Source organism: Onychostoma macrolepis, chromosome 24, assembly GCF_012432095.1.
Source record: "Onychostoma macrolepis isolate SWU-2019 chromosome 24, ASM1243209v1, whole genome shotgun sequence".
In the NCBI taxonomy this organism is placed as follows: Eukaryota; Metazoa; Chordata; class Actinopteri; order Cypriniformes; family Cyprinidae; genus Onychostoma; species Onychostoma macrolepis.
In genome coordinates, this window is record NC_081178.1 from 24841983 (window position 1) to 24860021 (window position 18039).

General features: G+C 35.5%; 1 protein-coding gene across 2 annotated transcripts in view; it reads right to left on the bottom strand.

The window, feature by feature from the left end:
- The window catches only part of LOC131533646 (deleted in malignant brain tumors 1 protein-like), a 95928-nt gene that overhangs the window by 70854 nt on the left and 7035 nt on the right, over positions 1–18039 (bottom strand). The window contains exons 9-13 of one of the 2 annotated variants that reach the window (XM_058766015.1): positions 17791–17972; positions 17305–17705; positions 15922–16018; positions 15637–15826; positions 15374–15553 (exon numbers count right to left, since the gene is read on the bottom strand). In XM_058766015.1, coding sequence (XP_058621998.1) covers positions 15408–15553; positions 15637–15826; positions 15922–16018; positions 17305–17705; positions 17791–17972 — 1016 coding nt within the window. In that variant the 3' untranslated portion in view covers positions 15374–15407. Of the gene's footprint in view, positions 1–14999; positions 15554–15636; positions 15827–15921; positions 16019–17304; positions 17706–17790; positions 17973–18039 lie in introns of those variants that run through there. The other variant, XM_058766014.1, reaches the window with a different exon arrangement.

The following is an 18039-nucleotide window of genomic DNA, read 5'->3' on the forward strand; positions in this document are numbered from 1 at the left end:
GGGCAGCCGCCCGGGGTGGCATTTTTTCATGACACGTGGGGGGCGGCACAAGCACTTGGAGAAAAAAAAATAATCTGCGACGCTAAGCGGTTTTCTATTATCTATCATATTATCTATCATATAACTGTGCGGGGAATTGGCAAATTGGCGCCCCTGCTTGTTGAGAAGGTACCGAGCACAGTAGCTGTGTGAGAAGTGGAAAGGGGAGGGGGGTGCGGCCGCGGCGGACAGTTGACCTCTCCCAAATTAGTGGGACAAGTGGGCTAAAGTCAGTCACACCCAGGGGCGCGGGAAGTGTTTTTTTCATGTGGGCAACTGTTTAATTGTTGGGAATATAAAAAAAAAAAATCGGAGTGTCTATTTAAGTGCAAATAGCTATGTTGCTGGCAGAGGCTATTTAGATTAACTCCACCCACAAATGTATGATTGGGATAGTCAAATATGCAAAAGACGGTTACTAGCTGTCAGATTCAGTGGTGCAGATGGCAAAATTTGCGTTACACTTCTTTCGACACGATCGACCAGGGTTCGAATCTGCCTTTTGGCGAACTTTTTCTCCCTTTTAAATTTCAAATCACATCACATCAGAAAAGCATTTATTTTTTAATAAAAATGAAGGAAATAATCAAAGAGTTGAACATAAAGTATCGGGTAGGGTTAGGGTAGGTGTAGAGAGGGCTTTTGTCCCAATAAGGTGGCATCCATTTAATAATTAGAAATAAAATTAAAAAATTACACTCAATAAGTTATTGCATACTATTTTATAATGTATTACAATGCAGAAGTGCAGATAATTACCACTATTTTGCAATAAGTAATGTTTTTCTCTAATAATGTTTTTCGCCATGTTTTTATTTTATTTTAACATAGAATAAATAGAATCTAAAGCTATCTGCACTGTGTAAATAACATATCACTAAAGAATACTGCTATTTTCACTTTGTGGTTTAGTCTTGACTTCTGGTCGTGAGTGACAGTGCTGGGGGATGGGAAATCTGTTGATTGTCGAGTGCCAAATAAACACAGAGTGTTTATTATGTATATAGAGTATATTTATTTAAGTTCTGATAACTTATACTGTTTTGTGCAGAATTGTGAACAAAGGGGGTCTCGCCCGGGGAGTAATTCAATGTAGAACCGCCACTGTGTTTGAATCCAGATATTTTACATGGAGATCCATTAATTTTTTTATAAAAAGTTATAGTAATTCATAATTTCAACTTAAATTTTTTTTACTTCTCCCATATTCACAGTGGATGTTTTGTATTGTAACATCCGTTACAACATATTTGTATTTAAAATAACACACAATGATATGAAATATGAATTAAGGATGTTGATAGACTGATATGGAGCTCAGAAATATGATGCAGATGAGACACATTCTGATAACTGGATGCAAAAAGTTGATCTATGCTCACAAAAATATTGCTCTCTGAATGACAAACTTCAAGTCACCTTTATTTATATAGCACTTTTAACAATACAGATTGTGTCATAGCAGCTTTACAGTATAGGAAAATAGTGTTTGATAATGCAAAAGGACAACAGTAAACACTCAATTTTCAGTTAAAGTCAGTTCATCGCTGATTTAGTGATGTCATCATCCAGTTCAGTTCAAATACTATCTGTGCAATCAAGTTGACGATGTCACTGGAAATGAAGTGCAATTAAGGTGCTTCAAAAGGTTCTTCACTGCAATGCCATAGAAGAACCATTTTGGGTTCCACAAAGAACCATTCAGTCAAAGGTTCTTTAAAGAGCCATCTCTTTCTGACCTTTTTATAATCTGAAGGACCGTCTTTCGCCACAAAGAACCTTTTGTGAAACAGAAAGGTTCTTCAGATGTTAAAGATTCTTTATGGAACCACTAAGACAAAGTTCTTCAATGGCATTGTGAAGCACCTTTATTTTCAAGAGCGTGTCCCCAACCAAGCAAGCCAGAGGCGACAGTGGCAAGGAACCAAAAGTCCATCGGTGACAGAAATGGAGAAAAAAACTTTGGGAGAAACCAGGCTCAGTCGGGGGTAGAATCATCTAAAATAATGTAATCATTTGGTTTTAGCCAGGTTTCTGTCAAACAAAGCGCATCTAGTTTATGATCAGTGATTATATAATTTACAAAAAGTACTTTCATAGAAAGGGATTTAATATTTAATAAGCAAACCTCATTTTCTCTCTCTCTCTCTCTCTCTCTCTCTCTCTCTATATATATATATATATATATATATATATATATATGTAATATTTGTTGTTTTTATTTGTTGAACATCAATTAAATTGTTACTTAATTGGTTTGGATGTGTTTTTTTTTTTTTTTTCTAGTTCGGGGAACAGAAACAGTCTCTATAGCAGGGGTCACCACACTCGGTCCTGGAGGGCCGGTGTCCTGCAGAGTTTAGCTTCAACTTGTCTCAACACATCTGCCTTGCAGTTTTAATGCTGCCTTCACGTGCTATCGGAAATTTCCTATTTCCCACTTCCCAGTGCTTTAATGTCGGAAAGAATAAAATCCCATTGGTTGACAATCATAAACATTCACCACGCTATACATGCAGTTCGCTGACAATTCTGGAATTTTGGTCAAATACATGCTTATTTCACTGCTTATAAAACATAATATGCTTCGCACTCGTATTTACGATAATTCCGATAGCACGTGAAGGCAGCATAAGTATACCTAGCAAGACCTTGATTAGCTGGTTCAGGTGTGTTTGGTTAGAGCTGGAGCTAAACTCTGCAAGACAACCCCCTCCAGGAACAAGTTTGGTGACCCCTGCTCTATAGTATGATATCTAGGTGGAGTCACTGGCTGTTTCTCAATATGTGTTCTTCAGCAAACTTGCGTCCTTGTGTTCTCGTTCTACATCATCATCAACCGTCGAAGTTCTGTTCCAATTCTCAAGAACGCAAGTATAGAGGACACATGAAAGTTCCCGGATGTGTTCTTGATATCGAGGATGCATCGAGTGCAGACTTGAGAGAATCGAGCCTTCAGAAATCTCAGAAGATGCTGTGGGTCGCCGGTGTACGGAAGTCTGTAAGCTTTAAACTCGCTCTCGCAAATACTTGACGGCTCTTGAAAGTAAACATTTATCATTTTGTTTTGCATAATTTTAATAAAGTAGTAAGACCCGGAGAAAGTCTTCAGTATTTTTATTGGCATATTAAAATTAATCTTAACATAGTCATAGTTAAACATGTCACACTGTAAAATAATACGATATACAATTATATGAAAATAATATCTATAATAGTATGAAATGTTTTAAGTTATGACATTTGTTTGTAATGTTATGTTATATTTATTGTTCATTGGCCGCTGCTTATGCTGTGACTATGCGGTCAGTTCAGCAAGAACGCAGTATCTCAATTCTCAAGGATGCGTTCTGTGTTCTCGCGTCTTTCTGAGTTCGCTCTTCCAAGGAAGCCTTGCAAAACTGGTCTCCATGGAATTGAGAAACAGCCACTGTGTGCTGAGAATTAACTGATTTGGAACGCTAACGCGCTGTGCTAGTGGTTAAGATTAAAAGCGAACTATCAAATTAGTTTAATAGATAATATCAGAAATATGGTTGGATTTTGGTTATATTTTATCACTTTAAATAACAGAGCATGATAGTAAAATAGACAATGCAACAACAAAAAAAATGAAGCTACACAGATAAGAGTGTGTTTTGCGATTGTAGCTCTATGGAATTCTAATATATAAGGGACTAGGATGAATGACATGAATAGAAGAGTCTGGAGTGTGTTTAGTTTGCTGCCCTGTTTGCCGTGTTGTTGCTATAAGGAATGATCTAACTGATACGGTTTGCTTTTGTGTAAACAACTTGAAAAGAGCCATAAATATGACCCCAAGTGAAATAAGCCTGCAGACTGCAGTTCTTTTCGAAACATGAATCTGTGCCAGTCCAGCACCATGTTCAAGATGTTATATAAATGTTTAGGCACAGGAGCTATATATATATTTTCTAACCATGCATTTTAAGCAGACACAGTTAGTGTTACTTTGCACCCATCTCTAGGATAAGCATCGATGAAATCGAATCGAATATATCTGAGGATGACTAGTTGGTTTAAACAAATGAGACTCCTGTAGATTCCAAATACATTTTCAAAGCCTTATTGGGCTTGCTGTGACAGACTCCCACATGTTTTGACAGTGAGTTAGTGATACTGCTGCTAAAAACTGTTGGATCTTCCAACATGAACATAGAATACAGAGCACATTAACTGGGTTACATATTTATGACTGTCATATTTCTGACTATACATTACTATCCTCCCAGTTGTAAGACAGAAGATTCCAACGTTTTGGTTCTTACGGAACCCTGAGCTAGACACTCTAACCACTTTCCTCTCAGCTGAGTCGACTGCAGCTGTTAACCCTTAAATGCATACTAAGCGACCCGGTACATCATTCTCTACCCTCTCCCTCCTTCATTTTTTAAAGTTAGACATCAACTTTCTTAGTATTCCTCAATTTATTCATTATAAACAATATAACAAGAAAGAAAATGGTAAAATATAAAAGAATGCCAGTTTCCTGATTCATTTTTTTGTAAAACGTGTATAGGGTCGCTAGAGACCCGAGGTATACGTAAATGTGTAAGTATTTTTTGCAACTATATTTACATATCCGATGACTCAATACGTGCAATGCATCTTTTTTCCTCAAGGTGGCACTGTTTGATACACAATGATGACGTGATGTTTCACTCATAATTACCGCAGGTAATATCATCAAATATCACAAGTACAAATTGAACTGGTTTGAATGGCTTTACTGCAGAGCAATTCCTATACGCAATGAAATGTAAATGTCACTGCCATTTGATGCTGGATCTGGGGAATAAGCTGCCAGTGATCAAAATATTTAATATGAAATCATTTAAAACGATCGTTTTGAGAATATGGTTGAGATCGTGAATATGAGGCAGAAGCAGAATGTACTGTGGAAGTGCGCTCTGACGATGACAGCGATGGTAAAATCATCTGCTCAAAATGAACCCTTTTAAGTTTCAAAAGGTAACAAAATATGCTTTATTTTATTCTTCTGTAATTGTTCTTAAAATATCAAGAGTTTTTTTGCTATTGCAGCAGTTAGAGATCCATCCGTGATGGATATATTGGTCCAGGTCGCTAAAGACCCAAATATGATTGACGAAACATTCATGCATTTAATGGTTAAACATACCAAAGTAAGACTGCACTATCCATTCATGATCCTGCTAATAACCATTTCATATTTCAAAATATCATGCACATGGACATTTTTGCTGTTGTTGTTAAGAGACCGTATCACTCCTTTAGCCTTGTTAGCAATTTATGGAGGACTAAAAACATATACTGTAAAATGTGTAGCAGTTATTTATCTAGCTACTTTACAAGCTGCCAGTTTTCAGAATCACAATCAGAATGAGCTTTATTGCCAGGTATGTTAACACATGAGGAATTTGTTTTCGTGACAGAAGCTTCCACAGTGCAACAGAATGACATTGACAGGACAAAAACACAGATAATAAAAGAATAAAAATAGAAAAAGTAAATGGGGAATAACAATATACAAATTGACAATAATATGTACAGGTATATTACAATAGACAGCTTTGTATGTACAGGTATATTATGTGCAAATTCGTTTCTATATTTGGTCATGTTCCTGTCCTTGTTAAGTTTGATTGTTTATGATTTAGTTCAGCTGTGTGTCTAATTATCTTGTGTATTTAGTTCCTGCCTGTTCAGTTCTTTTTCGTCTGGTCCACTCGTTACTCTGTGTTCCTGTGTGTCTGCCCTGCCTTGTCTTGCCTTTTGTTGGATTTTCATTAAAGACTGTTATTTTGAGTTCATCCTCGTCTCCTCGCTTCCCTCGTGTGTGTGCGCACTGTCACAATAATGTATAAATAGTGTTGTGTGTTCCATAATTATTGTCAGGTGTTCATAAGATGGATTGCCTGAGGGAAGAAACTGTTCCTGTGCCTGGCTGTTCTGGTGCTCAGTTAAATACATATATACAAACATTTTATTTTATAAATAAAATTTAATTATATAATGTAATTATTTTACTTTGTAATAACTCTTTTTAATGACACAATATATGTTAACTTTGTAAAATTATTTAACAAAATACAAATCACCAAAATGATTTGAAGGTGAAATAATTATTTGAAAATAAAAATATAAAATTATTTACAAACACGCAATGACAATAACACGCACAAACACACACTGTTTTATATATATACACATTATTTTACTTTGTGATTAAAATTATACTTAATAATATAAATTAAAATAATAATAATAAAATGTTTTCATGTTCTTCAAAATTAATTTAAAATATTTAATGACTTTCTTCATTGATAAAATATCCATCAGTGCACAATTCTCCACACCACAAACTGTCAAACACATTTTGCCAACAATCATACACTCGCTCACATCCTTCTCTTCACTCTCTGAGGCAGCTGTCTCCAAAGTCATCCTTTCAATCATCCTACTACTTGTCTGCTTGATCCTATTCCATCTCATCTCCTTTAAGCCATTTCTCCATCAGTTGTAGCTACACTCACATCATTAACAACATAGTTTAAATATTGAATCGCTACATTATATTTTCAGTGGTTATCGCCCTGATAAGACATGTAAATATGTTGTGGCACTGTCATGCATTCAGTAATGATTAACATTAGCAAACTTTAGCGATTTATTTTTTTGATCTTTGAATAATATTAAATATGAAGTAAATATGAACACACGATTGAATGTAACATAAAACAAATGATTACTTTACATTAAAATCCTTATTAATACCAAAAATTCTTACATTCTTTTTGTTCGCTTTGGCAGTCATGCTGTCACTGTAGCCAGTTTTAGCTGAGGTAATTCTCATACCCCTTCGTTTGAAGTGTGGTCCCAAAAATCTTTGTTTGAAGGCCTCTCTGGCCCTTTCCCCTACCCCTCCAACCACAAGAGAATTGAGACACCCCTACCCCTTCACGTGAATGCGAAACTGTGGGTTAGGGGTAAGTGTAGGGACTATGGGGTAGAAATGGGATTTGGCCTTGAAGACTTCAAAATACTGAGCATGAATACTTTCATTGGGCACAACTTTGCCTCATTCACAGTGTGTTTGGGATCGTTGTCATGTTGAAAAATACACATCTGATCTTCAGCTATATCCTCCATACTTGGATATGTTGTTTAGCAGGATTCTCAAGTAGTGGTCTATTTTCAAAGTGCTGGCAACTTTGTAAATCCTTCCAACAACTGCTGCAGACATGCATCACCAATACCGTTAAATGTCCTTGCCGTGTTTAATGGTGCCATGCATGCATTTGTTTTATCCTCCTGAGACCCAGAAAAAAAGTTTTGTGAATTTAGTATTTTTTCATGTCATTACATTGTTTAGAGCACAGGAAAAAAAATTTAAATAAGAATTTTGAAAAATTATATTTTATTCATATGTTATGCTATGTCCTCTGTAGAGGACACTCCATTTAATAATAATAATAATAAAAAGACCCCATAACATTTTCCTGAGATGTTGATTTATGACATACAGTTGAAAAATTAGTCAGATTTAAATGATAATTACAAAATATTATCATATTTCCATAAGAGTGTTACATTTGATCACTAAATTAATGTCAGCCATTTTTGAAGACCAAGGGGAGGGAGTGGTCATGGTGAAACTTCCAAACATTTGGTATCTTGGAAAAGCCCTGAATATGCTCTGTACAGGACATCAGACTTAAAAATGTGGCATGTATAGTCTCAGAGAAATTCACTAAAATCAGGGTCTCAGGAGGATAAAAACACTTCAGTCATGTCAGATGAACATACCTGACACCAGTCTTTCACACTTCAATCCTTATTTTCTTTGGCAAATGCAAGTTGCGTTTTAAAGTAGATACATCTAATAAATGGTTTCTTTACTGACACATAAGCTCTCAATTTGGCCTCTTGTATACAGTTCAAGATGTAAAATGCAGGTTTCTCGCAATTACACATCTAATCCAGGTCTTTAGAAGCTATTTTGAGGTGGTCCCACATTCAGATGACTTTGCTTTGTAATAATTTTGTGGACATTGTGACCATTCACCTCCAGCACATGAACAATATCCAAAACCAACTGACCAGATATAACCAATTTAACAATATCCTCCTTGCTTGCAGGACAGCTACTTACATCTGGCCACTCCTTACCTGGTTAAAAAAATAACTTGATTTTTAAAAGTCAACACATTTGTGCTAACTGAATATAACATTTTGTCTGTCAAACATAATGTACACAATACATGGTAGTATTTACGAGAAGCAAAGGTCGAGGGATTATGCATTTCCTGGAAAACCCACAATACCTGAGGTTTTGATTGTCATTACTTTCCAAGCAAGAGAAAATGGGAGTCTAAGCGGCTTCAACATGCTGACTATCTGTGACCGTAACATACTTAAAATATAACGCACGTGAGAATAAATTTGTTCTTCACTCACTGAAATTGACAGGTGATTTTAATTTTTTATTTTAAATAAAATGTTGCAGAAAAAAGTTACATTTCATGAAAAATGTAACGTAATTGCATTACTCGCATATACACACAAATGTATTGGAGCGAAGAGTAAAAGTTGCAAATGTCTTTTATAGTCAGTAAAACTCTAAAGTAGCCAAAAAGATACTTAAATGCAATAACTAATTACATTTATTTGAAAAATGTACACCCCTGATGTTTCAAATAAAATAACAAAAAAATATAAATCAATCAATCGATAAATTAAAAGCAAAAATTGTTGGTAACACTTTTGTTTAGTGACCAGTTCTCGCTATTAACTAGTTGCTTATTAGCATTCATATTACTGACACATTGGCTATTTATTGGTACTTAAGCACATATTAAAGCCTTATTCTGCATGAACATATTTTAGATCTCTTAATCCTGCCCCATACCTAAATTTTACTAACTATTAATAAGCAGCAAATTAGGAGTTTATTAGTTAGTAGTTAATTAATAGTGGGAATTGGTCCCCAAACTAAAGTGTGACAAAATTGTCATTAGATGAAAGAAATATTGATTTAATCATCTGAATGGCTGTTTCCAGGCGTCAAGGTCATAGACGCCCCGTAGAAATGACACTGTGAGTATTGCAGTGAACACAGACAACTACATGGAAAATTTCTTCTTCCTTCTATAGTCTGACTGGTTTTTATGGAAGCCCGTTTCCGCCACTGAATAAAAAAATAAAATAAGGTAATTGCGACTTTTTATCTCACAATTCTGACTTTTTTTCTCACAATTCTGAGATATAAAGTCGCAATTCTGACTTTTTTTCTCGCAATTCTGAGATATAAAGTCGCAATTCTGAGATATAAAGTCGCAATTCTGAGATATAAACTCGCAATTCTGACTTTTTTTCTCAGAATTCTGAGATATAAAGTCGCAATTCTGAGATATAAAGTCGCAATTCTGACTTTTTTTCTCAGAATTCTGAGATATAAAGTCGCAATTCTGACTTTTTTTCTCAGAATTCTGAGATATAAAGTCGCAATTCTGAGATATAAAGTCGCAATTCTGACTTTTTTTCTCGCAATTCTGAGATATAAAGTCGCAATTCTGAGATATAAAGTCGCAATTCTGAGATATAAACCGCAATTCTGAGATATAAACTCGCAATTCTGACTTTTTTTCTCAGAATTCTGAGATATAAAGTCGCAATTCTGACTTTTTTCTCAGAATTCTGAGATATAAAGTCGCAATTCTGAGATATAAACTCGCAATTCTGACTTTTTTTCTCAGAATTCTGAGATATAAACTCGCAATTCTGAGATATAAAGTCGCAATTCTGACTTTTTTTCTCAGAATTCTGAGATATAAAGTCGCAATTCTGAGATATAAACTCGCAATTCTGAGATATAAAGTCGCAATTCTGACTTTTTTTCTCAGAATTCTGAGATATAAAGTCGCAATTCTGACTTTTTTCTCAGAATTCTGAGATATAAAGTCAATTCTGAGATATAAACTCGCAATTCTGAGATATAAACTCGCAATTCTGACTTTTTTTCTCAGAATTCTGAGATATAAAGTCGCAATTCTGAGATATAAAGTCGCAATTCTGAGATATAAACTCGCAATTCTGACTTTTTTTCTCAGAATTCTGAGATATAAAGTCGCAATTCTGACTTTTTTCTCAGAATTCTGAGATATAAAGTCGCAATTCTGAGATATAAAGTCGCAATTCTGAGATATAAACTCGCAATTCTGACTTTTTTTCTCAGAATTCTGAGATATAAAGTCGCAATTCTGAGATATAAACTCGCAATTCTGACTTTTTTTCTCAGAATTCTGAGATATAAAGTCGCAATTCTGAGATATAAACTCGCAATTCTGACTTTTTTTCTCAGAATTCTGAGATATAAACTCAATTCTGAGATATAAAGTCAATTCTGAGATATAAAGTCGCAATTCTGAGATATAAACCGCAATTCTGACTTTTTTCTCAGAATTCTGAGATATAAACTGCAATTCTGACTTTTTTCTCAGAATTCTGAGATATGAACTCGCAATTCTGAGATATAAACTGCAATTCTGACTTTTTTCTCAGAATTCTGAGATATAAACTCGCAATTCTGAGATATAAAGTCGCAATTCTGAGATATAAACTCAATTCTGAGATATAAACTCACAATTCTGACTTTTTTCTCAGAATTCTGACTTCTTTTCTCAGAATTGTGAGATATAAAGTCAATTCTGAGATATAAACTCACAATTCTGACTTTTTTCTCAGAATTCTGACTTCTTTTCTCAGAATTGTGAGATATAAAGTCGCAATTCTGAGATATAAACTACAATTCTGACTTTTTTTCGCAATTCTGACTTTTTTTTCTCAGAATTCTGAGATATAAACTCGCAATTCTGACTTTTTTTCTCAGAATTCTGAGATATAAAGTCGCAATTCTGAGATATAAAGTCGCAATTCTGAGATATAAACTCGCAATTCTGAGATATAAACTCGCAATTCTGAGATATAAACTCGCAATTCTGAGATATAAACTCGCAATTCTGAGATATAAACTTCGCAATTCTGACTTTTTTCTCAGAATTCTGAGATATAAAGTCGCAATTCTGAGATATAAAGTCGCAATTCTGAGATATAAAGTCGCAATTCTGAGATATAAACTACGCAATTCTGAGATATAAACCGCAATTCTGACTTTTTTCTCAGAATTCTGAGATATAAAGTCGCAATTCTGACTTTTTTCTCAGAATTCTGAGATATAAAGTCGCAATTCTGAGATATAAACTCATAATTCTGACTTTTTTCTCAGAATTCTGAGATATAAACTCATAATTCTGACTTTTTTTCTCAGAATTCTGAGATATAAACTCGCAATTCTGACTTTTTTTCTCAGAATTCTGAGATATAAAGTCGCAATTCTGAGATATAAACTCGCAATTCTGACTTTTTTTCTCAGAATTCTGAGATATAAAGTCGCAATTCTGACTTTTTTTCTCAATTCTGAGATATAAAGTCGCAATTCTGAGATATAAACTAATTCTGACTTTTTTCTCAATTCTGAGATATAAAGTCGCAATTCTGAGATATAAAGTCGCATTCTGACTTTTTTTCTCGCAATTCTGAGATATAAAGTCGCAATTCTGAGATATAAAGTCGCAATTCTGAGATATAAAGTCGCAATTCTGACTTTTTTTCTCGCAATTCTGAGATATAAAGTCGCAATTCTGAGATATAAACTTCAATTCTGACTTTTTTCTCGCAATTCTGAGATATAAACTCGCAATTCTGACTTTTTTTTCTTGCAATTCTGAGATATAAACTAATTCTGACTTTTTTTCTTGCAATTCTGAGATATAAACTCGCAATTCTGACTTTTTTTTCTTGCAATTCTGAGATATAAACCGCAATTCTGAGATATAAAGTCGCAATTCTGAGATATAAAGTCGCAATTCTGACTTTTTTTTCTGCAATTCTGAGATATAAAGTCGCAATTCTGAGATATAAACTCAATTCTGACTTTTTTTCTCGCAATTCTGAGATATAAACTAATTCTGACTTTTTTTTCTTGCAATTCTGAGATATAAACTCATAATTCTGACTTTTTTTCTTGCAATTCTGAGATATAAACTCGCAATTCTGACTTTTTTTCTTGCAATTCTGAGATATAAAGTCACAATTCTGAGATATAAAGTCGCAATTCTGACTTTTTTTCTCGCATAATTCTGAGATATAAACTACAATTCTGAGATATAAACTCGCAATTCTGACTTTTTTTTTCTTGCAATTCTGAGATATAAACTCGCAATTCTGAGATATAAACTACGCAATTCTGACTTTTTTTCTTGCAATTCTGAGATATAAAGTCGCAATTCTGAGATATAAAGTCGCATAATTCTGACTTTTTTTTCTCGCAATTCTGAGATATAAAGTCGCAATTCTGAGATATAAACTACGCAATTCTGACTTTTTTTCTCGCAATTCTGAGATATAAAGTCGCAATTCTGAGATATAAACTTCATAATTCTGACTTTTTTTTCGCAATTCTGAGATATAAAGTCGCAATTCTGAGATATAAACTGCAATTCTGACTTTTTTTCTTGCAATTCTGAGATATAAAGTCGCAATTCTGAGATATAAAGTCGCAATTCTGAGATATAAACTCGCAATTCTGAGATATAAACTCGCAATTCTGAGATATAAACTCAATTCTGACTTTTTTCTCAGAATTCTGAGATATAAAGTCGCAATTCTGAGATATAAAGTCGCAATTCTGAGATATAAAGTCGCAATTCTGAGATATAAACTCGCAATTCTGAGATATAAACTGCAATTCTGACTTTTTTCTCAGAATTCTGAGATATAAAGTCGCAATTCTGACTTTTTTCTCAGAATTCTGAGATATAAAGTCGCAATTCTGAGATATAAACTCGCAATTCTGACTTTTTTTCTCAGAATTCTGAGATATAAACTCGCAATTCTGACTTTTTTTCTCAGAATTCTGAGATATAAAGTCGCAATTCTGACTTTTTTCTCAGAATTCTGAGATATAAAGTCGCAATTCTGAGATATAAACTGCAATTCTGACTTTTTTTCTCAGAATTCTGAGATATAAAGTCGCAATTCTGACTTTTTTCTCGCAATTCTGAGATATAAAGTCGCAATTCTGAGATATAAACTCGCAATTCTGAATTTTTTTCTCGCAATTCTGAGATATAAAGTCGCAATTCTGAGATATAAAGTCGCAATTCTGACTTTTTTTCTCGCAATTCTGAGATATAAAGTCGCAATTCTGAGATATAAAGTCGCAATTCTGAGATATAAAGTCGCAATTCTGACTTTTTTTCTCGCAATTCTGAGATATAAAGTCGCAATTCTGAGATATAAACTCGCAATTCTGATTTTTTTTCTCGCAATTCTGAGATATAAACTCGCAATTCTGACTTTTTTTTCTTGCAATTCTGAGATATAAACTCAATTCTGACTTTTTTTTTCTTGCAATTCTGAGATATAAACTCGCAATTCTGACTTTTTTTTTCTTGCAATTCTGAGATATAAACTCGCAATTCTGAGATATAAAGTCGCAATTCTGAGATATAAAGTCGCAATTCTGACTTTTTTTCTCGCAATTCTGAGATATAAAGTCGCAATTCTGAGATATAAACTCGCAATTCTGATTTTTTTTCTCGCAATTCTGAGATATAAACTCGCAATTCTGACTTTTTTTTTCTTGCAATTCTGAGATATAAACTCGCAATTCTGACTTTTTTTTCTTGCAATTCTGAGATATAAACTCGCAATTCTGACTTTTTTTTTCTTGCAATTCTGAGATATAAAGTCACAATTCTGAGATATAAAGTCGCAATTCTGACTTTTTTTCTCGCAATTCTGAGATATAAACTCGCAATTCTGAGATATAAACTCGCAATTCTGACTTTTTTTCTCGCAATTCTGAGATATAAACTCGCAATTCTGAGATATAAACTCGCAATTCTGACTTTTTTTTTCTTGCAATTCTGAGATATAAAGTCGCAATTCTGAGATATAAAGTCGCAATTCTGACTTTTTTTTTCTCGCAATTCTGAGATATAAAGTCGCAATTCTGAGATATAAACTCGCAATTCTGACTTTTTTTTCTCGCAATTCTGAGATATAAAGTCGCAATTCTGAGATATAAACTCGCAATTCTGACTTTTTTTCTCGCAATTCTGAGATATAAAGTCGCAATTCTGAGATATAAACTCGCAATTCTGACTTTTTTTTTCTTGCAATTCTGAGATATAAAGTCGCAATTCTGAGATATAAAGTCGCAATTCTGAGATATAAAGTCGCAATTCTGACTTTTTTTCTCGCAATTCTGAGATATAAACTCGCAATTCTGAGATATAAAGTCGCAATTCTGACTTTTTTTCTCGCAATTCTGAGATATAAACTCGCAATTCTGAGATATAAACTAGCAATTGCGACTTTTTATCTCGCAATTGTGACTCTTTTTCTCGCAATTGCGAGTTTGTATCTCACAACTCTGACTTTCTCGCACAATAGGAAACCACTCTCCGTGTAAGGCTTTGCAGTGCTTTGTTCAATTTGCACTATCAAAATGAACTAGATGAATGCTGCGTCTGAATATGATTTTTGAACAAACATACAAATGACTAATTATTCTCCATTTCTGTGTTTTGCGCTCGCGGTTGGGCAGGGTGCGGGAGGGGGGACGGCGCGCACAGCTTTCAGACAGAAATATTCTTCATTTCTTTATATTTCTGAGTTTGAGGCAGCTTCTATCGCGTTATTTTAACAACAGCTGTCAAGTAAAGAGCGTATTATTGTAACATGAGAGTGAATATATGAATGCACGCAGGTGGATTTCCTTCACTCTCGCATAAAATGTTCTTGCTCTAGAATTATCTTATCTCCTATATTTAATGTTGTAAGATATCGACCAAGCAAGACATCCCCGATGAAAATTGTAAATAAATTAAGGATTTTTCTGTTTTAATCAAGTATGTGTTTAATGCATTTCAAAATATATAGTACATTACATATACGTACATATACCTTAGAATACATATAAACACAACAAGCAGTAGCCCAAAAAGACAATTATTGAACAGTATAAAATCCATCCCCACTCATCCACACTTTATTAGTTACAGAAAACCTATGCTGGGTTTCCAGCTGTGACAATTTCTGCAAAGCACATACTATTGCCTAGAAGCAGCAGTTGCATTTATGCAGACAGAACAGTTTTTATTATAATAAACAGAACATGTTTTTATTGTAATATTACCTTACCAAACAAATAAACCAAAAATTTTTTTTTTTGCAGAAACTGTAGAAATACATCCAACAATAAATACACCAAAGTATGTTAATTAGCTGATCTGATCTGATCAAATCTCATCTGATTTCACAAGTTGGTAGTTGACCTTTGATCCCCTGGATTTGTAGACCATCATTCCACACACCATGGCAACTACTGCCATGACACATCCAGCCACAAAAACAAGGTTCAGGTTCAGGCTTGGGCTGATGGCCTCTGGAAATGAATAAGGGACATTATCAGTTAAAACCTCATCTTTTGATTGCACAATCCGCATGAACGACCAAATTAGGACGTACCAGTAAGTGATGCGCTCCTCCTCAGCCGCAGGGGTCCCTGTGAGACGAAGTGGCTTCCGGTCTGAATGGCAGCTTCTCTTTTGTGAACGTGTGAGGATGGTGCGACTTGTGTGCCGTTGGTGCAGCCCTGAGCACAGCGTGTGTTGGGATTGTTGGCTTGACAGATGATAATGGAGCAGCTGATAAACACCTAGAGAGAGAAAGAGTGATGGTTCAAAAAACATATTCAGTATTCCAGTAAAAAAAATACATGTCACACTTTTCTATGTGTTTGTCCATCCTTACCTGGTCATATTGTCCAATAAATTTGAAGGCCTCCATACTGAACTTGACATTGGGCTGGTGACTTGTGTAGATGTTAACAGTTTCATCAACCCCGCATCTGACATTGACATATTGGATAGGATTAATTTAATGAAAAGTGGCACAGCTGTCAAAGCATTTCATTGGATACATTAAGAGATATTTTGTATATGTGTATGTCTTGAGTTAGCATGCTAATTGATTAGCCCACCAAGTTAACATGCTATACTAACTGCATTGAAGAACTGTTTAATTAGGACTTAGGTACAATAGGAAAGTGTACAGATATGTTCTGATCAGACATTACAAAAACGTCCCAATAAGCTCTGACAGTAATCAGATGTTGCACAACATTAGATGTCTAAAAATATCTGTTGTTGAATTGCAACTTTGCAATAAATGATTCTGACTTAATTTGAAAGGTGCAATATGTTAATAACGTCCCAGGTTACGTATGTAACCATGGTTTCCTGAAGGGAACGAGACGCTGCGTCGAGACGCTATGGGAACGCTTTCAGCGTGACCACGCTCTGAACCACGTGTGTAATCTGTCCAATGGATGGGCGAGACGTCATGGGCGGGTGACATCAGAGCCCAGAAAGCTTAAAAGCACGTGTGGTGGAACCGGCATCAGCTTCAAGGAATGAAACAAGCGCTCACAGGGATGCTGGAAGTTTGGCCTCGAGACGCAGCGTCTCGTTCCCTTCGGGGAACCATGGTTACATACGTAACCTGGGACGTTCCCCTTCAGGAACTCGAGCTGCATCGAGACGCTATGGGAACGAGGTGCCCAAACCGCCAGACTTTCAAATCCCTGCCTAGTGTGGATGGAGCACAGCTAGGGCGAGAGAACAGAAGAGCCAGGGGTGGCTTGCATATCTGGGTCATAGAACCTGCAAAGTTTAGGGGCGTGGACCATCCCACGGCATTGCAGATGTCCTGCAATGGAACACCTGCCAAGAAGGCCTTGGAGGCCGCCATACTCCTAGTTGAATGAGCCTTGACCCCAAGAGGCGAGGGGAGATCAGAGGACTCGTAGGCAATGCAAATGGCATCCACAATCCACCGACTGAGGGTCTGCTTAGTAGCAGGCAGACCCCTCTTAGGGGGACCATAGCATACCAGCAGTCACCCGCCTGTGATGTCTCGCCCATCCATTGGACAGATTACACACGTGGTTCAGAGCACGGTCACGCTGAAGGCATTCCCATTGCGTCTCGACGCAGCTCGAGTTCCTGAAGTGGAACTGTCCATTAAGCAGGCTATTCAAACTGTTTCCTGTGCTATGCATAAACTTGACCAATTTAAATTGAAACATCAATGTATAAAACATATGGCTTGGTATTGATGTGGAGTGATTCTTACCCATTTCTGATGATAGGATAAGAGATGGGATAATTGGGATTATCATAGGGTGTAGCTACACAGGACTCAAGGAAGACCTCAGTGTTTTGCACGACATTGACTGGGGCGATCTCCATGTAGATCGCTTCTCCAACTTTGTACTCCAGTGGGTAGGTGTTGGAATTTCTTATGTTTCTGAAACTACCAGACTGAAAAAACTCAAACTGATAGCTGAATGAGCCGAAACCTCTCTCGGTGAAGTTGACAGCTGGTCTGTGAGCATCAAACCTTGTGGTGATGCTGCTCTTTTTCTGGTACTTGCACATAACTTCAATTTCGAATACATTTTTCCTGGTTATGATGTGGTTTGGATTATCGAAGGTAACAATTGTGTTCTTGAAGAGGAGATGTTCAACAGTCTCCTACAGAGAAACAAGTATAAAAGTAGTTTTAATGCAGTGAAAGATTTTATTATTTAAATCTATTAAAACCCTTTGAACTCCTTACTTCAATCTGAGTACCGCATCCACTTAGAGAGAAAGTTGTAAACACATGTGTGCTATTGGAAGAAACTGCACAGGAAGCATTGTTGTTCAGCCGCAAGTGATCTCCATGAATACCCGAAATAGTGGCTCTTTCTATTGACACTGACATTGTGTCCTTAGTGCAACTCACTTGTGCTCTTGGACCTTGAACAAATACAGAACAATTGTAAGAATATAGATATATAAACATCCATTTGCTTCAAGGACACTA